At 38.3% G+C, this 27,274-nt stretch overlaps 1 protein-coding gene across 4 annotated transcripts in view; it reads left to right on the forward strand.

The window, feature by feature from the left end:
- Positions 1–27,274, forward strand: part of LOC141789969 (contactin-4-like) — a 313,441-nt gene that overhangs the window by 6,865 nt on the left and 279,302 nt on the right. For all 4 annotated transcript variants that reach the window (XM_074669582.1, XM_074669572.1, XM_074669591.1 and 1 more), the window contains exon 2: positions 20,374–20,511. In XM_074669582.1, the coding sequence (XP_074525683.1) occupies positions 20,457–20,511 (55 nt within the window). In that variant the 5' untranslated portion in view covers positions 20,374–20,456. The remainder of the gene's footprint in view (positions 1–20,373; positions 20,512–27,274) is intronic.

Here is a 27,274-nt window from a genome sequence, read left to right on the forward strand (position 1 = left end):
GATTAATGTTAAAAAAAATCCCTTTTTCTTCAAACTGCCTCAAAGAACTGATTATCTTTAGAATGATGAGTAATAGTAATATTTATATTCACTGTATTACAGCACATTGAAAAGCACAGAGTTCATCTGTAAAGTTAATGTTCTATCCTAATAAAAAATGACAGCCATCCACAAACAGGGCAGGCTGGGTGAATAAATCAAACACACCCTTCACAAGGCAGTGGATCAGTCTGAAAACAAAAAGTGAAGTCATATCTCCTGTTCAGACCCTCAGAATAAAACTGAAAACCACCCGTTAAAACGCTCCAGCTCTTGGCACTTAGCTTCAGCTTTGGCAAGCATCAGCTGATGAGGAGGACGACTGACGGTCAGTGTTTTCTCAAACCCCGATACGGACATGTTCAAGGTGGATGAACATGCTGAAACAGGCGGTTTGATGCTGCTTTGCTGCAATTTTGATCAAATGTAACTACCATTAAATACGGTTTGTTGTGTTTAGATGGATGTGTATCAAAGTTCCTAACTGACAACAGCCTCCTGTGCCCTAATGCACAAAGGGGAGAACTTGTGGGAATATGGTGAGGAGACATGCTGATCTGGACTGATGCGTCTTTGGCCAAACCCTAAAAAATCCTGCTGCTGGTTATACAGAGCTGCTGTATGAAAACAAAGTCACCATTTTCAGCACCAGACTTGCAGAAAGTGAATAGAGTACCCACAGTTTCACACTAAAATTTGGGCCCTTTCAACTTGATTTTATTTTGTGCATCTTTGAAATTGATGTCATTTTTTTCTTATTTAGCCAAATTTTGTGCCATAATTTTTTTACACCTCTACTGGATAAGTTTATTGTTTTTTTTCCTTGTTCTCTTTGGTTGTCTTTGGATCACAAATCAATCAGTGATCAGTAGGTCACTCAGTTATTGTCACCCTGACATCCAAACAGGAGGTGGAGCATAAAGACACTGATTTTGTTGTTGTTGTAAAGGGAAAATACAGGATGTGGTGAAGGGTGGAGGTCTGAAGAACTTAACCCAGGCGCTGATAAGAGGTGGAGTCTACTGGGAGGTAGAGGAGGGTCGCAATAATCCTCGAGGAAATGGGAAACTGACTGAGCCGACGAGAGACTAGGTTTAGAGTTTGGCAGCACGATGAGGATTTATCAATGGTCCAGGGGCCTATATCAGTAAGCAGTAAGGATGGGTACCTTTAACATTTGAAACTATACGGTACCGATGCCTGGTACCTGGCAATCGGTACCAGTACTCAACAGTTCCAATTTTCGGTACTTTTCTGTGCTTTTGTAATAAAGCATATCAATTTGTTCAATAATCAAGTATGTGTATATATTTTCAATTTAACATATTTATTCTTCAGTATATAAACTTGCAATGCTGTGTTTATGTCCAGCATGGAAAATTACCAACTCTTCCACTCCCTCACAGTCACAAGGATACATTTAGGTACCTAAACATGGTACCTTTTTATTTTACGTGATTTGGTACTTGATACTTTTTACAGAATTTGGTCAGTACCTTTAAAGGTACCTTATTTGGTACCCATCCCTACGAAGCAGGATTGATGTCTTAGTGAGGTAACTTCAGGGTTAACTCTGGTTTATCGATAGCACAAAGCTGGTTCATTTCTTATTGGGATGGATCACCATGGTGACTTACTCTGAACGGCTAACCTGCTCCGGAGCAGACAGAGGCACACAACTTGTACGACTTGTATGGCTTGAACTTGTCTGGGATGCACCTACCCGATGACGCAGACTTATCTACCCCCGCAGAGTAGACTACACCGTCCACAGGAGCGGTGCACTGATTGTCCTGCAGGTATTAAACTAGGAAGAGATAATCAAAGCATCAAACATCAATTCTATAACCCCTTTCATACAAATGCAAAGTGCTTGTAAAAAAAAGGGATGTAATGCTGATGTGAAACAGCACAATAGTCCATCATGTTGTTCCTACACTTTATACATTGTATTCTAGGGATTTCTTTCTCTAAAAGGGAACAGTGTATTTCAGTCCAGCTGATTTGTGAATTGTTGATTCGGGTCAGACGTCACCTCAGTATTTTGACATGATTCCATTGTGGGACAACCTTAAGCTCAATTGTAGCAGAATGTTATGACATGAAAGAGACCAACTTATCAGAAGCAAAGATGTTTTGCCACTTTTTTTTTTTTATTAAAACATATTATTTTTGTAATACATTTTTATAATAAATTATTTGCCCCATGCCCTTTTTTACTCCAGAGGGATTACGTCTGGGGAATGAGATGATAATTGTAATACACTCTATTCATCTGCACAGTATATTGTTTAATTGGGTGTGATCAGTGTCAGATTGAGCCATTGACCAGTAACTTATGTATTTACACAGTCTGCTAGGTGTTGCCTGCAGTTGGCAGCCGCCATGATGTTGATGCCTGGGGCTCTGTCCTCTTTATATTTAATCATAATCAGACCAAGCGGCAACCTCCGGTCTGAGAATATGAGACAATGCGGAAGTGCTAAAATCTGCTGTTTCTGGAGTGTTCGCTTGAGGCTGGCTCCAGAAGTAGCGGAAGTCACAAACACACCAAGCCAAAAAAAGCCATTTTCAAAGCAGAAGTTAATCTATTTACAGCCTGGTTCAAAAAACGTCTCCTGTCTGAGTCGCTAATTTTACTATCGGCACCCGCTGTGCGGGGGTGAATTTTTTTCTGACGCGGCCATTCAGAGGATATTAAGATCGCGAGGTCGCCCAATAAGAGGCACAGCTGAGGGTCACATGCCTGACAGGCGCCCTATGGCTGTAGGGGAAGCCCTTGCCACTACCAATATGGCCGCTACAGCCAATGTGCTTCATGTTCCATTTCAGAAACAGACGGGTGACGTTGGCGAGACTACAGCCATGTTTTATACAGTCTATGGATCAGACGTTGTTACTTGGGGAAATGGGGAGCTCTGTCACTCTGCTTCGCTGTGTTTGTTGCGCTCATGATTACGACTGGTCAGCTGTCTCTGAGCCCTCCCTCCATACGTGTGCGTTCACGGCTCTTGATGGCACAAACCTGGGTTGAGTTACCGTGTTGATAACTCGCGTCATGCTATTAATTATCCTAATTGCTGCTGTTGGGAGTAGACAACCATGGATAGATGCGAGTTACCCATAAGTAAGTTAATTGCGCTTTGTGCTACAGGCCCCTGGTGAAACCTGGTTGATAATCACTCAAAGAAATAAATGCTCATGATGGAGTGAGGAGAAAGGCTGGAGGACGCTGACAGACAGAGTGATAATGAATGGATAACAAATTACTCTTAGTTTTCCTCTTTGAACTTGTGCTGAACCTCATGAGGATTAGAAGAGTTTAGTGAGGAAAAGGCAGAACATGCTGGAAACACTTGATGCTGTTTCCCTTGGTAACATGAGGCTTGTAATTTTACCTTCTTTCTTTAAGCTCAATGAACTCTCCTCCCTCTCATTACCGCTGGCTTGACTCATTCAGCCACACGTCTAAAACCCTGTGGTCCTTAAGCTGCAGGTTTTGAGTTACACTCTTTACCTCTAAGCGAGTCTTCTGGTAAAATCACATTTGATACTCATAAAGCTGATTTCCTTTGGATGTTTTTATCGTCATGGTCAGGACGGCTGTAAATATCAGAGAGCTACAGGGCGTGGTACAGGAAGAGGGCGGCAGGTGTAAGCGGAGATCATAAAAACACGCCGGACCATCAGCACACTGACACGTTTGAAACATGCTGGATTTATTTCCTGCTGTTGAACAGATTTTGAATAGCACTGGTATTACGCTGATTAGTAAATGGACCAGTCCTGCAGCTGCTCCACGAATATTTAATTGTGTAAATGAGGAAATTAAGATTTGGCATCTCAGCTCGTTATCAGCGATTTAATGTGATTTCCAAATGAAGACCATTAAAGACCTATAAAGAAAACTCTGCAGTAACACTTTTTACTTCTTTGAAGAACACTGTATTCATGGGGAAGAAGTGAGAAAAAAAATTATGGGGGAAAAATGCATATGTTTCAGAGCACATCAGTTCCTCAAATAAAATAATTTAGCATTCCAGAAAGGTGCTGTTTGTTTAGCAGACCATTTCAGACGCCTTTGGTTGAGAGATAAATGAGATTCTGTAGTCACTGCATCAAAGAGTAATTAGCTGGATCATCCATTTAAAGCAAGGACAATAAAACAAAGAACAAAATAACACCTTGTGCCTGTTTGGTTTAAAACACCCGGTAAGATCCTAAATGTAGATCTCTGTCGGCAGAAAAATAATTACAGTATTTTTCACCAGAAGACCTCATGGTTAGAGCTGGTTCTGTATGAGGAGATGAGATATTGAAGCTGTTCATCCTCAGCTGTAATATAAGAATTATGTAATGACTGTGTTGTGTTACTGAAGCTGAAACATCAACTCTTTGAGTCTAAGTCCTCCCTGTGTGGCTGTACCATTTGCCTTTTGTGCCAAAATGCTCACAGACTCCAGAAACTCGGCCGTAACCTCAGTATTCAATCAAGTTACTGCTGCTGCTTCAGGAAAATGTGAATGAGCCACAGAGGACGGTCCTGAGATCCAGCCTGAGAGCCACTTCATTTGTCTCTTTTTGTCAACTTGGGATGGAAATCAATACGGTTTTATTGACTCCAATGCTGTCATAGATTCTGCTTATTGACCCTTTTCTTTTTTGGCTCTGTTATTAAATCCTTTGGATTCTCTGTGTGGAAAAAGGTCTGTAAAGGTTTTCTTTGTCAATGGTGGAGGAAATATACACTGTAAAAAAATCACTGTAAAGTAACTGTAAAGTGCCGAAAGCAAAAATGTCCAGTAATTTCCTGTTATTTTACAGAGCATGAACTGTCATTTATTTTACAGTGTTATACTGTATGTTGACTCACAGTATATGCATGTCAAAATACAGTAAAATATTTGCAACCCTGCTGACAGTATTTTACTGTTTGTTTGTTTTTACAGCAAAGTAACTTTTGTTGTGTTGGTGTTTTGAGAGAGAAGGGAATGCTGCTAATATGAGACCCTGCTGTACGTTAATATGTTACACTGCAGGGACCACAGGCTGTCTGTGCTCCAATCAAAACACTGGCCCAGTAGTGGTTATTTAAAGTTAGTTGGAAAAAAAAAAATCATTTTTTAAATTGGCCAACAGAGCATAGCCCACCAACACATTTCATTTCAAAACATTAAACACACTGTAAAAATCATCAGGCACATGGTCCATGCCATGTGGAGCACAGACAGCTGCTGGGTGCCATGTAGAGCACAGACAGCTGCTGGGTGCCATGTAGAGCTGGGGATGGGTAACTTTCACATTTGAAACGATCAGTATGTAGTAATGAATATAAATTTGTTTGATAATAAAATCTCAAAGATTTTCAATTTAACATTATTTCTCAATATTTAAACTTGCAATGCTGTGTTCATGACCAGTATGGAAAAGCCCCTATTCTTCCACTCCCTCACAATCACATTGGATGCATTTAGGTACTGAAACATTGTACCATTTGATCTTAAATTAGTCAGTTGGTACTGCTGAAGATTTCCCAGATGCAAACACAGATATAAGAACAATGAGACGACAGAATCAACTTGGCAGCCGCTTTGTGCCATGTGGAGCACAGACAGCCTCCCATAGAACATGTGAATGTACAGCAGAGTCTCATATCCATTGTGTTCCCTCCTCATTCATGGTTTTAAAACACTGTCACAACAAAAATTACATTGCTGTAAAATAATGGTAAATTACTGGCAGCGGGTTGCCTGTTATTTCACAGTGACTTTTTTACAGTGCTGTATTGGAACGTGAGAGGATTTTACCATTAAATTTTTCTGGTAAATTTACAGTAATGTGTTACAGTGTACCATCACTGAGACAAGGAAGCTCCTGTTCACCGGTGTTCCAGTCTGAATTGTGATTTTGTTGACTTGTTTAAACAGATGTTGCATCCTCCCACTTGCATCCCAATTCAGTGTTTTGTGTGGGATTATACTTATGCCATAAAGACAATGCCAATGCCTAAAATTCTAAAGTAAAATCTAAAAGTAACCTGCTCAGTCCCCAGATTTTTCAGCAGTCCTGGTGTGTCCATGACCCTTAGTGAGAGATGTGATGGCGTCCAAAAAAACAAAACAAAAAAAAAAAAAAAACAGGAACCCACACAAGCACACTCACACTCACACACACTCACAGGCTCAGCGTAATATATTCAATGACATTAAGCTTAGAAGTAATGTAAAATGATGATCTCTTCTTCAAACCATTTTTAATGAGCTTAAGTTAATACCATTTTAATTCATTTACTACCCCTGTTACAGCAATATTTCATGACTTTAGAATTCCTATAGTTGGTGGCTTAAAACAGAGAAGCTTTGAGCCACACGGCTAATTTAGTGCTGTACAGAATAAGAAAACAGTGGATGTACCATTTTTTAAATGTATCTATGAGCTTGTTTTTTATACATTTAAATAGAAACTGAATTTTTATGTTTTTTTCTTCATTAAACAGAGAGAAATCAGGTTTTAGTGTCTGAAAAGATTCAAGTCGCAGCAGATACAATCGCTCTCATTAAATGTCCTCAGTTTTTGATTGAGCTATAATGAGACAGGATGACTCAGTCTTCGGGAAAGAAAAGAAAAAGACATGTATGTGGTGCTGAAACTATGATCAGACTGATTTATAAAAAAGGCATTAGATTGATCATTGATTCACCTGAAACCATGAAATAATCGACCCTAACGGCCTTCCATATTTTCTATCCAGTGCGAATGGAACTAGTGTCACAAGGTGTGATGGAGAGCAGCTACACTGAGATTCAGCAAACATAGATGAGACGTCTCTTGTCTGATTTGTGATTTTTCATTAAACAGAGCATTAGCAGTCTTTATGAACAGTATCCCTGCTCTACGGCTGAATATTAGCTGTTCTTGTTATATTGAGGCAGTGATGTGACTGATCAGAATCCGATCAGAGCCTGGATGGCAGCTTCAGCCTCCACACTACAGAAAGCAGCTGGTGGATATGTCTCTATTAAAGCTGGACTGTCCTTTCGATCACTGCTGCCTCTGTTTGGATTTCCGCCCTAACATCATCGAACTCTGGACGATGGATCTCTCTGTACCGGCACAGTACATTAACCAAACGTGTTATCTCCCTCAGAGCCAATTGAATTCCAGGTGTGATTCTGCACCTGCTGCAGAAAGACATCAGTTTCCCTCTGGAACCGGCTCTTGTAATCAATCCTGGAGTTTTCTTTGCATCACCAAAGTTCAGGGCAGCCGACAGTGCACTGTGTTAAAGACACGGCTTTTCTGTTCAGTAACCTCATGACCTAGAGCTTCCTTCGTGGCCTGGTGTGTTCTCTTACCCACTTACCTGTGGTGTGCACAGACTTTTTGAAAGGCAGGGGCAAAAAGAAAATAAATGCTCATGCAGTGCCGGTTTTTGCCCCCTAGGAGGGCAGGCTATCATTTTTTAACCAGCTAAGATGGCTCTCTAAACAGGAGGTCACAGTTAGGTCACAGTGCGTTAGTATCATGATAAATCACAATATTCTAATATATTGTGATAATCTACACAGTTAAGACAAAAAAAGAGATGATGTTTATGTAAATAGCAGTGCTACTCAAACCAAAAAGTCAAATGAAGTCAGAACTTTTAGAAATTCTAAAAATCAAATGCAGTGCACTCAAAACATAAAGTGCATCAAGTTTGTCACTTTAAGTACTGCGACATTAAACTGATGTCGCAAAGAAATTAGTGGGTGAAAGACGTCAGCTGGTGTACATGATGAATGTCAATTGGTGTGACCAGTGTTTCTCATAAAAGAATGTTAAATTACATAGCAAAAGTACCTATAAATATAATTGTATCAATATACTACACTGTAAAAATTAACTTTTAAATCATTTTAAACTAACTAACCGATAATTAGAGAATTAACATTGGTGTCCACAGAATACTGACTTTTTCAGCACAACAAAACCCTATATTATCAAGTTCAGAAATGAAATATTTACAATGTTGAGATTATATTTAATATACAGTCTGTAGGCCACATACAGTGGAGGAGCTCCTCAGCGCCATCTACTGCAGTAGAGGTGCAGAAGTCACATTTTACCTTGAAGTCAACTTAAAAAAAATGATATTAGGGATGAAATAAAAATATTATATCAAAAGTCAGAGTATCCTGATATGTTGCTCTGTTGCTATTTTTTCACACCTCTACTGAAGGGTGCGTTTTGGCTCCAAAGAGGGCACTTTATTTGCATATATATATATATATATATATATATATATATATATATATATATATATATATATATATATATATATATATATATATAATTAACAGGGTGTCTGCGGGGTCTTGAAAAGTTTCTTAAGTTGATAAATCAGTTGTGGGAAAATTAAGGCCCTTAAAAAGTATTAAAAATTCTTAATTGTAATGTTGTGAGCAATTGAATTTTATTGCTATTCAAGCTTTGACTCCAAAAGTATCCATGAATATTTCTTTTCCTTCTTGGGACTGTTATAAACTAATCTGACACGCCAGACAGACGGTTCCGTATATCCGCCATAGTCCATCCTGGTTTGAAAATGTTTTCAGGGTCTGAACTCCTAAAGATAACCACACCTGGTGATTGGACGATCATTCTGCTCGTCACAGTTATCACAGACCAGTGTGAGGATCTAGAAAAAGCTTTAGCATCTCAAAATATTTTTACTCTAGATCATATGAGTTCTCAAGCCTCCTGAGAAAATTTCTCAGACTTTTGAGGACCTGGGATCTTGGATCCTTACGATATAGAGAAAGCTTCTCCTGATCTTAGTTGTTCTGGAACAAATTTTTTTGTTCAAATCACCTTTTTACTGGGTACAACGTGATGAGAGAAGGTATTTATCAATACAGTTACGTAGCGCTGTTGTTTGAGACGTGACAACAAGCAAAGTTGTAATTTTGTGAGGGGCAGGGTATATGTAGCGCTAGCAACAACATATCCATAGGCTAATGTGACAACAAACTCAGTTTGTACAATGGTTTATTAGCCGTCTGTATGTAACGCTGATGGAAAGCAAATAACACAATCTCAAGCACATGTCCTAAATTCTGACAGTGATGAAGTTAATTCTTGTTTTTTTTTCTGCAAGTTGGCCTTAAATAACTGCTGTTACTTGTTGTGGGAATGGGAATGTCAATTAACCTGCCTTTAGTTTCATTTATTCTTTCAAGCTTTATTCCTTCTCAGCTTACCTAATTTATGTTAAAATGAAAACTACAATCATCAAAGGTTGGTTGCTGACAGCAGCTTAAAGTCACGATAAGGTCTTAAGACTTTTTGAAAGGTTTTTAAATAAAGTCTTAAAAGGTATTGAATTTAACCTCAGGATTTCAGCATATACCCTGATTTAATCATAGGATTGGTATCTGTATTTAACTGTTGTGTTAATTTGTAAGTTTGAAAAGAAGGTGTCGTAATGTTGGTCATAATATCACATTACAGACATTAGTAAGAACGGTAAATCTGGTCAGAAGCTTCGTTAATAAGGCTGTGTTCTGGGTAGCCTGAACATATATCAACTTCCATTTTCCTGGCATCCAGTAACTAAATACATTACAGCAGCAATGAGCAGGAGCAAGTTTGTGAGGCTCTCTGTGCTGTGTTATCTTTAGCTGCCGGGTACTTTATCAGGTCGGCTTGGAAAGGATGGAGAGAGCCAAAGCGAGACTGCGATACTGTAAAAACAGACATTTACACAGCAGAGGAAAAAAGTGGAAAAGAGGAACTTTAGTTCTGTGAGTGCGTGCTGTGCCCTCTAATGGGATTTTCCACCCAGACAAGGCTTCAGCACAGCAAACAGATAGAGAACTTCACAGCAGACAAAACAGGCACAGAGCTCAGTGCTTCCAAATGACACAGAAGACTTTTCAGGACTTTTAGAAAGCTGCTCTCCAGGAGTTAGGCACAACCTGGCTCCACTGAAGGCAGATGGAGTACTCGGCATGTGATGTGTGCAGATAAAAGGTCTCTCCTCTGTAGGTGGAGACGGGAAAGAGAGCTTAAAGATCGGGAATCTGACATTAATGACAATGTGGCCCACTCAGTCTGTTTCTGGTGGATTCTTGTGTGTTTTCTGCTGGGTTTTTATTCCTCTTATTCTTTGTGCTGTCACTGCTGAAACGTAGCAGGGGTGCTTTTCTACAAAGGCAAAATTACTCAAATAGTTGTAATTTGGGAGAGGCTTGTGTAGAACATGCTTCAGCTCTAAATATATTCTCACCCAGGAGGCGTTGGATTAATGTTGCTTGTTTCCTGGAGGAGCTCTGCAGAAGGTAGATTTCACTTCTTAACTGGTTGTTCTGCTTTAATTTGAACATCAGTGCAGCCCTTCCAGAGGCAGCCTCTGACATTTCCTCCAACTCATTCTGTATTCTTCCCTTAGAGTCGCAGGCGAACTGAATAAATCTGCCCCCTTCACTTTGCCCTATTTACATCCTGCATTACTCAACAGCCTGTTTTTTTAGCCCGATACCTCTACAGTAATAGAAAATGTTAATGGTTGACCTGAAAGAGGAGGAAAAAACTACCTTATGTAAATCTGCCATAGCCAGACCAATGAGAGAATCTGACTTCAGAACCTCTCGGTTCATTTTAAATCTCTGAAGGGTCCTCTAAAAGAGGAATATATTAGAATGAATCTGGATTCAATTAGTTAAACTGATAAAAGAAATCACAACAGGAGGAACTTGGACAGAGCCCTTCTCTGGTTTCCTCCTGCTCTCCACTCACTCTGCTCAGCCATCTGACAGCGCCTTTTTCTGCTGAAGCAAAGGGCCTATGCAAAACAGGTTCTCTGTCACACAGCATCATCCATCCAGGAGTGGCAGATGACCTGGGTTTTTCTAGGTGCATGTGTTTTTTCTTAGCTCTTTAGCATGTCAGTGTCATGATATAACACACTGGTTTTGCTGCTACAGTTTTCTGGACTGTGAAGTCGTGTCTTTGTGTCTTGCATTCTGAGGTCATAGACCTGAGTCTCCATGTGTTTTGCACGTTTAACTGGAACCTAAAGCCAAACCTTCACCATGCTGTGCTCCTATGTTTGTTTAGAAGAGTGAAAGAAATCCATTTCAAAGACGAGGTGTTGTGCTTTATTCTGCTCCTCTGGAACTAACTTAGTAGCTGTACACAAGTTCTGCTTGAAAAATGAAATAAATGTTATAAAAATATCCTCACAATGATGTTGAAATGATTATATTTTAGCAGCTGCCTCATTGACCGCTGGAAAACATAGTTATAACTAAGTTATATTATATACATAGACATGCAAAGTTCATCTCCTGAGCAATATATTGTGACATAGTGGATTTGATTTGATCTTTGGTTTGTGTAGAACATGAATCAATAGGTCATGGTGAGGAACAAAGGTAAATTCAGCATCAAGACCTGACAGGGTATTTGTATGTAGTCTGTGTTACACGCAGTCTGTAACATGCAGTCTGTGTTACATGCAGTCTGTGAAGAACAGTCTGTGTTAAGGCAGTCTGTAACATGCAGTCAGTAACATGCGGTCTGCATAACATGCAGCCTGTAACATACAGTCCGTAACATGCAGTCTGTGACTTACAGTCTGTATCATGCAGTCTGTGTAACATGTAGTCTGTGTAACATGCAGTCTGTATAACATGCAGTCTGTGTAACATGTAGTCTGTGTAACATGCAGTCTGTATAACATGCAGTCTGTAACATACAGTTGGGAACATACAGTCTGTAACATGCAGTCTGTGACATACAGTCTGTATCATACAGTCTGTGTAACATGAAGTCTGTGTAACATGCAGTCTGTAATATGTAGTCTGTAACATGCAGTCTGTGACAAACAGTCTGTATCATACAGTCTGTATCATACAGTCTGTATCATACAGTCTGTGTAACATGAAGTCTGTAACATGCAGTCTGTGTAACATGCAGTCTGTAACATGCAGTCTGTAACATGCAGTCTGTAACATACAGTCTGTTACATGCAGTCTGTAACATGCAGTCTGTGTAACATGAAGTCTGTAACATACAGTCTGTGACATACAGTCTGTGTAACATACAGTCTGTATCATGCAGTCTGTGTAACATACAGTCTGTAACATGCAGTCTGTGACTTACAGTCTGTATCATGCAGTCTGTGCAACATGTAGTCTGTGTAACATGCAGTCTGTAACATGCAGCCTGTAACATGCAGTCTCTCATATAGTCTGTAACATGCAGTCTGTGTAACATGTAGTCTGTGTAACATACAGTCTGTAACATACAGTCTGTATCATGCAGTCTGTCATAAACAGTCTGTAACATGCAGTCTGTGTAACATGCAGTCTGTAACTTGCAGTCTGTATAACATACAGCCTGTAACATGCAGTCTGTAACATGCAGCCTGTAACATGCAGTCTGTAACATACAGTCTGTATCATACATCTGTAATATGCAGTCTGTAACATACAGTCTGTGTAACATGCAGTCTGTAACATGCAGTCTGTAACATACAGTCTGTGTAACATGCAGTCTGTGTAACATGCAGTCTGTGTAACATGCAGTCTTTAACATGCAGTCTGTGTAACATGCAGTCTGTAACATACAGTCTGTGTAACATGCAGTCTGTGTAACATGCAGTCTGTGTAACATGCAGTCTGTTACATAAAGTCTGTAACATACAGTCTGTGTAACATACAGTCTGTAACATACAGTCTGTAACATACAGTCTGTAACATACAGTCTGTAACATACAGTCTGTGTAACATACAGTCTGTAACATACAGTCTGTAACATGCAGTCTGTAACATACAGTCTGTGTAACATGCAGTCTGTGTAACATGCAGTCTGTGTAACATGCAGTCTGTGTAACATGCAGTCTTTAACATGCAGTCTGTTACATAAAGTCTGTAACATACAGTCTGTGTAACATACAGTCTGTAACATACAGTCTGTAACATACAGTCTGTATCATGCAGTCTGTAACATACAGTCTGTGTAACATACATTCTGTAACATACAGTCTGTAACATACAGTCTGTAACATACAGTCTGTATCATGCAGTCTGTAACATACAGTCTGTGTAACATACATTCTGTAACATGCAGTCTGTAACATACAGTCTGTGTAACATGCAGTCTGTGTAACATGCAGTCTTTAACATGCAGTCTTTGTAACATGCAGTCTGTTACATAAAGTCTGTAACATACAGTCTGTGTAACATACAGTCTGTAACATACAGTCTGTAACATACAGTCTGTATCATGCAGTCTGTAACATACAGTCTGTGTAACATACATTCTGTAACATACAGTCTGTAACATACAGTCTGTATCATGCAGTCTGTAACATACAGTCTGTGTAACATGCAGTCTGTGTAACATGCAGTCTTTAACATGCAGTCTGTGTAACACGCAGTCCGTGTAACATGCAGTCTGTGTAATGGTTTATCACTGACGTCACACAAACATGAATCTCTTAAAGAGACAGTACAGGTCTAATTGTATCAGCCTCAGTGAACAATGAAAAAAAAAAATCATCATTAAATGAACATTTTTCAGTAATAATCAGGATTTGTTGATGTTTTGTACATTTGATGGATACATTGCTTCAACCTGGTTACACACACAAAGTTTATTTTTGATTTACACAATTATTCTGACTCACTGAGCTTATGGTGCAATTATCATTCAGCAGTTTATTAAAGAAGAAGAATAAAATAATTGTCACAACCTCTGCAGAACTGTTGGGCTTTGAAACCAGTTTGTTGTGGATACAGCTCTGTGCTGAAACACGACAATAACACAACGTCAAAAACTTTCTGTCATTTGCCAGTGAGTGACACAGAAAAACAGTTTTACAACAGTTTCCTTTTTCAAAAAGTGCATTATAAAACATCTCCCTGAGTGATGACAGTCTTTAAACAGAACCCTTTCCCTTGTCAACCAAGCCTCGTTCATACCTTCAGCGTTTCCCTTCAGTGGGTTTGAGGCTCACAGACGCTAACATCCTGACATTCAGCAAACTGTCTCATTTAGGGAACGTTTCTGTGTTCAGGGAAAAGCCTAAATACATTTTGGAATTCTTGTGTATGCAGTGTGTTTTTGGCTTTGCACTAATTTGAGCATAAAAAAAACTTGGCTCCGAGCTGTTGGAACTTGTTGGAAGGATTAAAGAAATGTTAGTAGCCGAAAGTACGCGACTCATGAAAAGGTTGGGGATATTAGGCTTTCGGATAAAATCCAGAATACACCTTAGATGGACTAAAACCTTTAGAGCTGAACTTATTTGGTCTTCTTATAACTTTTGAACGCACATTTCAATGTTTTAGTATTTATAGCTTGAGAACAAAGGACAAGTTATTGAGACATTGACTCTTTTCGTTGTTCTATACCCAACACCGTGAACTACTTTGTTTGTAGCGTGTTTGAGAAATCATTACCTGCTTCCGCTTTAAGCCTCTGTCATGATTTAAAATCACTGTTGCATGAACTTTTGACCTTTTCCATAAATGTCACCAGGTACTAGTCAATAAGAAACACTTCACGTGGAATGCAGAATTCTGTCTTGGATTTAGTTATGAAAGATTCATGAGTGTCTCTTTTTTTGCTCCTTTCTCCCTCTGTACTCCTTGATTTGTAACTTCTCCCCTAATTTTAAGTTTGGCCCTGTGTTTTCCTCAACTTGGGCCTTGTTGCGATGTGTCAGTCATAAACCTACTAGCTCCTCGAGCCGGCTCTTTGAAGCAAACTATGGGAGCAGGCTCCTGGTTGTAAGGCGTTTTTTTTGTCCTTGTTTTTCCTGTCACAGCTAAACATGATTAGTCAACATGTGTGGGTTTTATCTAAGAAGATGAAAAATGAGCGACAGTAGGTCTTAACAACAGAGGGCTCTAATTTCGTAGACTGGGCACAAGCGCAGGCGCACCTGCCCTGCGCTGGCCTTAGCCTGGAGTTTCCACTCTGGAAATGCTTTGCGCCGAGAATAGACCAAGTTGGAGCTGGCGAGCTTTCAGCACTGATTTTTGCACAAAATTGTCACTGCGCCAACATGAATCTGCTGACACCTCCCCCTGGCGCGTCGTCACACCCATTTCTGCGCAGATGGTCTACCAAATTGTCAAAGCCAAACTGGCAGCGCACGGTTGTGCGCCACACGAAATTAACACTGCACAGGGTGCGCCAGGCTTGCGCCCCCTGCGCTGCGCCACAAAAGCCTAGAGACTCTTCTCCAAAACAGAGGGGATGGTAAACACAGAAGAAACAGGATCGACCTGAGAGAAACATGTGTTTCTGAATGCCAATCTTTGCTAAAGACTTGCTAAAACCAGGATGTTGTGTGATTCTCTAAGCTTGTTATGTTTGTAAATAGTGAAAAATATACTATCAGAGGTTGGAGCTTTGGTTTAATTGCAATGGGTCTTTGTTTTTATTGCTTTATAACTTATTATCTGTAATACTTTTGTCCTTGTTGGGTTTGTTGAGTATATAAAGCCATATACAAAAAAAAAGTATTTTACTTAAAAAAAAAATAGCTGTGCACATAATTTTACATTATTTTTGGTCATAGATTAATTAAGGCATTAAAAAAAATCAAAGGAACCACTTGGGACCTGGAAGAGCTGTCTCTTTTCAGGGAGCCAGTCTAAAGAACCAGATCTCTAAATCTAAACAAACTTGAGTTCCCATCATCACTTACGTCTTATCCAAATCAAAAAAAAAAAAATAAATAAATAAAAAAAAAAATCCACCCCTCTTGCCAGAGAGAAAAGAAGCCGCCTTGGATCCTCTCTGACAGCAGGTCACACAGAGACACAGGCACAGAGACAGGTGTGACACCTGTTACTGAAGAGTGTCTTGTAGCATCAGCTCTTTTTGAAAATGTGTGAACATGATGTGTTATGTGTTAGGCTTCTGTACTAATTAAAGAGTTGATTCACCCCGTGGTTTAACAGGTTGACATGTGCTGTGATGTGCTTTAAAGTCACATCCTCTGTGACATCCCAGGTTGATTGATGACTTGACTCTCAAAGTGGTGATTCACAAAGTTTACGTGAATTAAATTACCAAATAAAATGTCCATTGCCTGTCCATTAATAGAGTGAATACACTGTAAGAGCTAAAAGAAAAGAATAGTGAAAATATCAATATATTTCTACGTTTACAAATCACTTAAGCTCATAAAATGAATGTGCTCAACCATGTTTTTGAACATTTTTTGAAACCTTTCTATTTACATTTTAGATTCTACTTTTACTTACCATAAAATCGTCAGAGGAGTGCTTTAACTGGCTTTTGCTAGTGAAGAAAATGACAAGCTAACTTGTCCCTTTAAGCAGAAATATATTCACAATTTCCAAAAGCTCCTAGCGTGATGGACTTAACTGTTGTAGCATAGCTCAGACAATTAGCAGTTACAAAGTTCCTCAAACAAATCTGCATGAAGACTCAAATACATATGAGCCTTAGGGATGGGTACCTTTCACATTTGAAACGATACGGTACCGATGCCCTGAACCTGGCAATCGGTACCGGTTCTCAATGGTACCAAGTTTGTTTATGTGGTAAAAAATATCATTTTTTTATAATGAAATATTAAAAAAAATTCAATTTAACAAATTTATTCTTCAATATATAACCCTGCAATGCTGTGTTCATGTCCAGCATGGAAAATCACCTACTCTTCCACTCCCTCACAGTCACAAGGATGCATATAGGTACCCAAACATGGTACCTTTTGGTCTTACATGAATCAATACCCCGTACTTTTGACAGAATTCGGTCGATACCTATGAAAGTACCTAATTCGGTACCCATCCCTAATGAACCTTCTGCCTCCATCAACCAGGAGCTTTCTTTTCTTACTAAGTGAGAGGATATTTAGCTGTTGGAAATAAATGGGATTTCAGCGGAGGGGAAAGGCCCCAGATCAGTTTCATTCAAAAAGTAAAAGCACGCAGTAAAGAGATGCAGATTAGTGATGCAATAGACCAACTGTTGGTGATTAGTTGGCAACAGAGAACAATGGTTTTTCAAGTGACGTGAGGGTGTTAACCACCAGAAAAGACATTTCTACCTCAACAACACCATTATGATGGATGGTAAGCGACTCATAGGTTCATGAGGAATCAGTGAGTGGATAGAAAACATCAAAACGTGGACAGACATTCAGTGAACAGACGTTTTTGATAGAGAAATCCAGCGTGTGCCCCAGAAAAGAGTTCAAACACACAACTCACTCCATGCTAATGACTAGATTATCTGTTGACACGATATGAACGTGTGTCAGTAAACCAGGAACCCTCCCAAACCAAAAAGAGCACACAGACTGCTGAGTCTGAGACCTGGCTGCCAAGATGTGTGCGCATATTTATGACGACCTCGACTGTAAACTTGTCTATTGAGTTATACATTAAAAATTTAACTGAATAAAAGAGCGTAAATAGAATTAACAAAACGTTTTGGTGTAACAACAAAATCTCCTTATTATGTAAATGTATTATTAATTATATCAACATAATGAAGTGAAGCTAATATTATTTTCCTCTGAGGTGTGGAGAAGCAGAGAAAAGACTCAGAAATATTTTCCATGAGAACGCAGTTAAAGCTATTTTAAAGTGCTTGATTTTGTTATTGTGGTTAAAATCAGGTGTCATCATGTCAAATCCAATATCTTGATATTTTTTTGCTATGTATCTCAGTATTCTGATTTCTCCTCTAAATCACCATATTGATGTTAAATCCAACCCTTTGGTGCATAAAATGACTTCAGTATAATGATTCAAGCAGACCTTTCAGTTGGATTTTTAAAATTTGAAAGCAAAAAGGGGAAATCTCAATCAGGTGAAGTTTAGCAAACTTTTTGCTTTAAACCAAACTTTATGTAGTTACATATTTTTAGTTCCAGTAAAATAATTCATTCAGATTTATTCAACTGGCTGATTATATTATATTGTATTATATTATATTATATTATATTATATTATATTATATTATATTATTTTCAAATATTATATTTTTAAGCATAATATCAGGGAAATATATTTTTGATATTTTTTTTTATATTTTTTAAATCAATGAAAACACCTACTGCATTTTTTTTTTATCGATGCATCCTATTATCTCTTCTACTAGTTCCATAAGAGCCAGAGAAGTAGATCTAGATGATCTAAAACCGTACTGACTGTCAATTGCACAAAAACAAGTTCATGATATTTTGAAATTCTAAAATTAAGCAAGGGGTTTGTTTGGAAATTGAAATTGTGGTAATTGAAAGAGTTTACGGAAGTAAGTTTCTGGGTGTCATAATTGATCATAAGTTATCCTGGAAGCCTCATGCTAAATATTTGTGCACCAAAGTTTTAAAAATGTATCGGAGTTTTGGGTAAAACTAAACATGTTGGATCAGAAGTCACTTCAGATGTTGTACTATGCACTTATTGATCCGTATCTGTCCTATTGTGTTGAGGTATGGGGAAATACATATAAAAGCACTTTACAAAAGATTTATATTTTACAAAATAGAGCCATAAGGATGGTTCACCATGCTGAGTACCTTGGTCTTACAAATCCTTTGTTTTTAAATTCAAGGATTTTAAAATTCTGGAACTTAATAAAATTTAGAACATGTCAGATTTTGTTTAAAGCCTGGAATAAGTTGTTAACAAACAACATCCAAATGACGTTCATGGTCAGAGAGGCAGCATACAATTAAAGAGGAAATTTTAAATTTAAACAACCAACCATCCATTCAACACTGAAAAGAATGTGCATCCCGTTTAGTGGTGTAAAATTGTGGAATGAACTAGAAGAGGACTTAAGAATGTGCATTAACTTAAAACAATTTAAAAGTAACTACAAAAAAAACACACAGACTTGTTCTGCTATAAAGAACTGCACAGCTAATTTTATAATCTTTTTTATTTTTTCAAACAATTGAGTCCGTCAACATGCTTTTAATTAAGATTCTATTTATATTAAAGTTGTTCGTTTTATTATACTAAGATTATGTGAATTATGAAATTATATGACAGTGTAAGGGGGGGCTGAACTTGATAAGCTTTGCTTCCTTCAGCCCCATCTCGAACTTTCACTTTATCATTGTGTGCTATTTTTTTTTCCTATTACAAATACTGTTTGTTTTTATGTGCTTGTTTGAGACAAATGAAAATCAAATCAAATCAAATTGTACATTATATTATTTTATATTATACTTAATACTCAACTAAAGTTGGAGATGGTATTACTTTTATTTCATTTCATCATAAATCAGCTACCTGGATAATGCTGATCATGCTGATAAGACTCTAGTGCCTTCTGTCTTTGAGCCTGGGGTCTGGTTGAATATCCCAGCTTGCAGTATTTTGGTATTAAGCTGTAAATATTTTGGTATTTTGGTATTTTGGTTTTCAGCCCCCATTCCGACGTCTGAAAACACTGAGGTTGCTCTTTGAACTCAATGATTGTGATGTAGCCATTTTATATATCTCACATGCAAAAACCCGAGATACATTGTGTATATTTGATATATCCCCCAGCCCTAGTTCTAAGGTAGACTTTGTCAGTGAAATGGATCATCAACACATTTATCTATTTTGGGATCATATGTGGATCAGAAAATCTTTCTCTGTTACACTCTCGGGTTGGCAGGAATGATTTATGCTTCTGTTAGGAACAGAAATGTACATGCCTTATTAAATCCATGAATTCAGAAATTTGGAATCAGTGCCACAGTAAAACCGGTTCTCAGCACCTAAAACCTAGACTAAGCCACTTTCAGCATCCTATGTTCATGTTGGTTTAACCATGGGAACTACGTAGTCATGAGAGGATACAAGTGATTGAAGTAATTTGCAACTCAGTTTCTTCATCTTCTGGCTCAAACATTTAGTGTTGGAGTACACTCCCTCTGTGTTTTATCTTGGTGAAGTCAGACTGACATATTCTAATCAAAATGTTATCTGCCACAACATCACAGCCCTGGAGCTGGTCCTAACTGAAGCTCTAAGCTGGTTTCGGGCAAAGCTTTCTCATAAATATGGATTATTTATTTGATTTTATTTCAAACAGGTTTCTGTTGATGCTTGTTGACACTTTACGTTGTAATAATGTAAAAACATTTCACTGTTTGCAGTCAGGTTTCCATATGCTTTAACTTGGGGCTTGGATTTTGTCCATCAGCTACACAAGTGCTTCACAACCTCTTCTGCCACACTGCTCTGTGCTTTTTGTGTTCCACACCTCATTGAGTGATTGTGCTGCTGTAGACAACCAAGGCAAACCCCACTCACACAAAATATCTCCCTTTTTTTTTTTTTTTTTCTGCAGATTGGAAAACAGGAAAGGTGCAAAATCGGATTCCATACGTCTGTGATTGGATGTGAGACTACTTTGACCCAACAAAATTGAAGATGATGTTGCTATGGAAACTGCTGGTGCTGCAGTCACTTATGGGGTGCCTTGCAGGTAAAGTGTCTTATTAAGAACTTTTGATGCATGCCAAAGCTGCTTTGTGAAGTCTGAGGCCTTATTCATATGTATTTGGAGCAGGTGATGGTATAAAAGCTGAAGTTTAAAGAAGAGCAACTTCTGGGAGATAAGCCACGAACAAACATGTTGAATTCCAGCTATGTTAAAAAAACTGGTAGTAAAATCTTCATTTTATGTTTAATTCCTGAGATCACAAACAGCTTTGATGCTTCACCGTGTATTCAGTGTTATTATTGCACTTGGAAAAGGTCAGAGGAATGGTCCTAAATATGTTTATTGATCACTGATTGATTGATAAAGTATTTAAACACAGATTACAAAATAATAACAACAGAATTACTATCCCTAAAAACAACCTGATTATAATGATAATTTAATATATATATATATATATATATATATATATATATATATATATATATATATATATATATATATATATATATATATTATATGAGATAATAATGATGATAATGTCCCTGTGAGGAGTTTCTTTGTGCTCTTAAAAAAGTCTCCCTCCTAGATATATGTCTGATTGTAATCTACCCCCTGTAATGAGATTATCAGCATCAATATAGGTTATTTTGAAATGCTACTCCTCAGCTTCCCGATCAGGTCAAGCAAGACTGGATTGATTTACAGCATGTCTGAGTCTCTATGACAACACCACTCTGCTGAAAAAGATTTCTGTGATTAATTTTGTAGTGATGGTGGACACTGGAGCCTAACTGTCAGACAGAAAAAGGACAGAAGAGCAGAAGAAAGATAAACTGGAGAGAGATAGAGCATGAGCTAAAGGCTAACCCAGGGGCTAATCTGTTAGTGCTAATGTTGATTCCAACCCACAGTCAGCAGTTATTCTGCAGTGGTCTGTTCAAACTTGAGAGTCTATCAATAAAATGAAGAGTGAGGTTACGTTAGCTCTGATTGGTAGATGAGTGGTAGGACAAATGCTGCGTTCCATTTGTACGTGGAAGTTGTAACCACCCCCGAGTTCCTAGTAGGTAATTCCAAGTTCAGGGGTAAACAGTAATTGAGCTTCTGGTAGATTCTTTTTATTTTTGAATTTCAGACTAGTGTTTGTTGCAATTAATCTGCTGTATATATAGTATTATTCGATGGTTATATACAGAAATACTGCTGTTAAGGGAAGTTTTCTGACTTGGCAACTGGAACGCTAAACTCAGATATGATGTCACTCCCACTCACGACTTCCCAGCTCCTGAGTACAAATGGAATGCAGCAATAGCTGACCAGGATTCACTAATTTTTCACATTACAGACATGTCTTAGAGCAGCTTTGAGTAGCGCTGAATATAGATGGCTACTAACTTATTGTACAAACTGGCAAAGTTTGCTTGATGTCACATTCTTAACCAAAGCGCCGTGTAACTTTTGATAAATACCTTACCTCGTCATGAAGTATCTGGCAAAAGTTGTCATGAAGACAGAAAAGTAGAGTCAAGAAGAGTCATTTTCAAAACAAAAACATTGCCACCCGAAGGTGTCACTGCAATTCACTTAAAACAAATAGTTCTTGCTGTTCCTTTAAGAGGAAAATGTTTTGTTAATTAACTTAACCTAAACAAATTAATGAAAATGTGCAATCCAAATTTTAATCAGTATCATTAGTTTTTTGTTTACTGTACCTTTAATTAAGAGAAAACAACTACATTTGTTAAAAACCTACACAAATGTATTTTCAAAGGAATGAAACTGTAGTTAGTCTTCCCCTGAAAACAGAATCAGGTGGAGTCTCAGATTTGTTTCAGAAATATTTTAACCTAATATTATGTGACATTTTTTTATTATCACAAATAATTTAATTAGGGTCAGTGATGATCACAGAGTCGAGAAGTTTTGCTCTTTAACAAAAAAAAAAGGAAAGAAAACGTGAGCTGCATTAGCTTAACATTACGTATGAAACACGCAGTGAAAAACAAACTGTAAACTTAATTTAATCCATCAAATCGATATGAGGGAGGTGATAACTTTAACAATAAGTCCTGCCAGGGTTTTTCAAATGTCCGTCATTAAATTACTGCACAGTAAAGTTGAATTATAGCTTCATTATACCATGGAGCCATTTCAGCCTCAGCCTCCCCAGCATTGATCACATTTTGATGGAGGACTTTAATTTGTCTCCTTTACAAATAGGAGAGGTCAGCAGAGAGCATGGGCTGAATCACTCAGTGTTTAATCAACAGGTTTTATGCGAATCAAGATGAAGAAAAGAGTCCACTGATGAGGTCTGTGTTCCCACCAAGCCCTGCTTCTCATTACTCAGCGTGCATTAGGCCTGCTGTGAACCCCTTGTCCTCCTCAAATTAGATCATCAGATTTATTAAAGGGGCCTTGAGCTGTATTGCATTAGCCGTGTGGTTAAGCATATGCATGTCAATGCCTGTCGTTTGGTTGACGGTCCCAGATGATCGCAGGTGATAATTGAACAGAATGATTTTCACGTTCTGTAAATCACAAACATCATCACCTGACAAAGCTGATGTTGGAGAAACTGAGGATGTAACGTTCAGTGTTTGTTCAGGAGATTGTATTAAAAAACATTACTTGTGTTACAGGACTTGTTAAAAAATGTTCAAACCTACAAATACTATAAACATTAAGGGCTCTAATTTTGTGGCACAGCGCAGGGGGCGCAAGCCTGGTGCACCCCGCGCAGTGTTAACTTCGTGCTGCGCACCGCCGTGTGCTGCCAATTTGACAATTTGGTAGACAGTCTGCGCAGAGATGGGTGTGACGGTGCGCCAGGGGGAGTTGACGGCGCACTAGGGGGAGGTGTCAGCAGATTCATGTTGGCGCAGTGACAATTTCGTGCCAAAAACAGTGCCGAAAGTGCCCTGAAAGCTCGCCAGATCTAACCTGGTCTATCCTCGGCGCATGGCGGAGCGCACCCTGCGCAGCTGTAATTTGGTGACAGGTGCACATGTGCGCACATGTCAACAAAGCCTCAGAGGCAGGTTTCCAGAGTGTCAGGCACATTTTAATGCAATAAACAATCACAGCAATCACTATTTAATGTAACCGTCTGAACCAGCATATACATTTATATCTATATTAACTGTCCCGTCACATCTGATGTCAGATTAAAGCCGTTTGTCATAATGGAAAGTTAACCTGACGGCAGCTGTAAGTTTGATGCACATCTTACAATTAAACAATAAACAGCCTTAACATCTGATACTGAGTATATATCTGGTTCTCTCATTTCATTTCATTCAGAGAAAAGAGGGAGAGAAAAGACAAAGTAAAAAGAGATAATATAAATGTATGTCACTCAGGATTTACCCGTGATTTCCCATATTTCTCTGTTTTAATCTTTATTTTTAACCTGATCTAAAAAGATGGAGTACATTATTGTAAGGAGGATGAGGTGGAGACACCGGGAGAATATACAGTATATCACCAAAGCTTCTGCTATTTGGCGATGACAAACCAGGAGTGCAGGTGGATCAAAAGTATTCTGAATGGATAAGCCAGCTGTGTAACTGTCTCTTCATTTTTTACTCCTATTAATAATAAAGGAACAGAGTAAATCTGTCCTGGGAGCTGGCCCACACGGTGACACGCTTCGTGTCCTCCGATGAGCCCCGCTGTCCATTGTCCTGCTGCAGGGACAGCAGCTCTGATCGTCTCCGCTACCAGCACTGTAATTTTTTTCTTTTTTTTTTTCAAATATAAAATGAATTATATCACAGTGTGTTGTTTAATATCTTAATCCAAGGCTTGGTGTTTAGTATAAGCTGAGATTTCTGCTACTAGAAACTGAATTTCGAATATTAATCACTGTTCAATATGAACAGCAAATGTGTTCTGCCGTATTGTGCAGAACACATTTGCTTTTCCAAAGGGAGCCGTTAATGTATAAAGCTCCCCTTGAGTGTTAAAATTGTACTCTTTATTAGTGTTTTCTTTTTTTTATTATATATATATATATATATATATATATATATATATATATATATATATATATATATATATATATATAAATATTTTATACATAAATACACATACATATATATATACATACACACACACTTTGCTTTGAAATTGTATTTAACCCCCTGATGCCTGATGCCTATTATATTTCCAGATATATATCCATCCATCCATCTATCTATCTATCTATCTATCTATCTATCTATCTATCTATCTATCTATCTATCTATCTATCTATCTATCTATCTATCTATCTATCTATCTATCTATCTATCTATCTATCTATCTGCCTCTCTCTCTCTATATATATATATATATATATATATATATATATATATATATATATATACACACACACACACACACACACACACACACACACACACACACACACACACACACACACACACATATATATATATATATATATATATATATATATATATATATATATATATATATATATATATATATATATATATATATATATATACATATATATTTATATATATAACAATGTTTAAAAAAAAATTAAGTCTGAAATGTTTATTCCCCTACCTGCACACACTGTGTGGTGGATGAATTATTTTCTTACTCTGCGGTTTAGAAGTTATTAGGATCAATTGATTGTCCAATCATTGGCACAGCTCAGGTCACGTGACCGACACTTGCCCTGTAGCTGTTTAAAAGGAATTTCAAAGCTGGCGTCATAACCAATGTGGCTGTATCTACGGATTGGCTGCGTTTAGGGTATCAGGAATAGGTGACATCACAGAGACTACAAAAATGTTTCATATCATCATTATCATAAGTCTATCATTAACACACAGGCTGAGGAAGGGGTTCAAGGCAGACACAGACACTGACACGCAAGTACAGAGGCCGAGAAGTGGTGATTCCTGTAGAAGTTTACTTTTGTTTTTTAGAAAAATCCTGCAGAGTCCACCTTTAAATACAATTACAAATCAGTAAATTCAGTATCAGGTCTAGCTTTTCAGATTCATTATAATAAATCAAAGTCAGATTCTAGTTGCAAAACTCAGCCCATAGTTAGGCAACAAAACTTTTACTGAAGTATTCTTATTTATAATACAACAAATATGCAATAAGTGAGTTTAAAGGTTGTTTTACCACCATGGCACAGATAAGATCAGAAATATTTCAGACTAACTCGTCTCTCCCAGAAAGTTGGATGCTGAACCACCCCCCTAACCTTCATCAAACTTTGATGTTTCTTTCTGTTTTGGGTGCGTCTGCATCTTATCAAGCATTACATCACTTCACCAGAACACTCCCCTGCTTTGCAGTTTGGTATGCAGCTACTCATTAGGAAAGCAGCAAAGCAGCAGTTTCATCACATTTTCTCCTGGCAATCCTAAATCCTTCCCTCATCAGAAGTAACTGCAGGATGTAAAAGGTGTGTTGCAGATTCATCCAACATGCAAATGCAATTCTAACGCACACTGAGCTGGTCAGATCTTGCCCAAAAGCTAGGCTACACTTCATGCTCATAACATTTTGTTTCTCTTAAAACATTCTACGGTTTATATCAGAAAATGTAAACTTCAAGCCTTTGTAACCTCAGTGTTATGTTTTTTTTTTTTTTTTTTTTTTTTAACTTTCATGTCATAGACAGGGCAGGTTGAAGCTGTACATCCTGGTCTGAGTGAGGTTAATAAGGACACAGTTTTTACATTTTTAAACGACAGAGTAAGAGCAGACTGTGCTCTTACTGATCCTCTGAGAACAGACCGGAACCACACAGGGTCTTTTTTTCCACTTTGGCTTGCAAATTCCTCTCAGCATGTGCACGTGGCTTAAACAGTCGATCCAAAGTGGACCTTTGCCTTTCTTCTAAAGATGGTTTTTGGGGGCTTTTTTCTGATGTCTCCATTCAGAGAAACCTGTGATGAGTCTCAGGGGGATGACGTGAAGCAGAGGGCTGCAGGCCAGGATTCAACCTGACTTGGTTTCTTCAAAGACTTTTCCCCTACACTGGGAGTTTGCTGTTACAACTGAGCTTAAAGGGGACATATCATGCTGATCCCTGATTTAATACTTACATATAATACAATAAAGTTGAAAACAAGACCTTACACCCCCTGAATTTTCAAAAAATGAGATGTATTTTTTCTGATATCCTAGAACGAGATTTGATGCCTCTGAAAATAGGTTAGGCCGCGAGATTTCGCCTGTTGTGACGACACGAGGATCCTTTCTTTTTATTGGAGTAATCGGATAAAGCAGCTCCTCCTCTGTGATGTCAGTTAGTCACACAACCTCCACCGAGGGATACACCCACCAAGAGCCAAGTATAAATATAGCTCCCTACCAACTCTGGCTGACTTGACTGAGTGCTGGATGCAGGGACTCCGCTCTGCTGAGCAGCTCGGCTTTACATGGTGAATTCGCAGTTAAAACACTAGTTTTAGCAGACGTCGTAATACTTGTGAGACTGTGATATTTGCATGCTTGTTCTGACATGCACTGTGAACCTGGACCACAATAATGCTGCGGTAATAACATAGTGACGAACTGACGGTAGAGGCGATGTTTAGACAACACTTTCAGCATGATGGATAAAACAGACAGAGAAAAGTGAAGGAGCAGGATGGAGCCCTGTTATAGAAATAGTTTATTGATGAAGTCTGCCTATATTCCCACGTATGAACTATGCATGTTACAGTACCAGTTTGACTCACCACACTGAAGCGTCCTGAGATGATCTGTGTCCAGGTGGATTTTCTTCCTCCTGAGCTGCAGAACCGTCCGGGTCTGACTC

Source organism: Halichoeres trimaculatus, unplaced genomic scaffold (genome assembly GCF_033239565.1).
Source record: "Halichoeres trimaculatus isolate MK-OKI-2021-1 unplaced genomic scaffold, fHalTri1.1 fHalTri1_scaffold_1, whole genome shotgun sequence".
Taxonomy (NCBI): domain Eukaryota; kingdom Metazoa; phylum Chordata; class Actinopteri; order Labriformes; family Labridae; genus Halichoeres; species Halichoeres trimaculatus.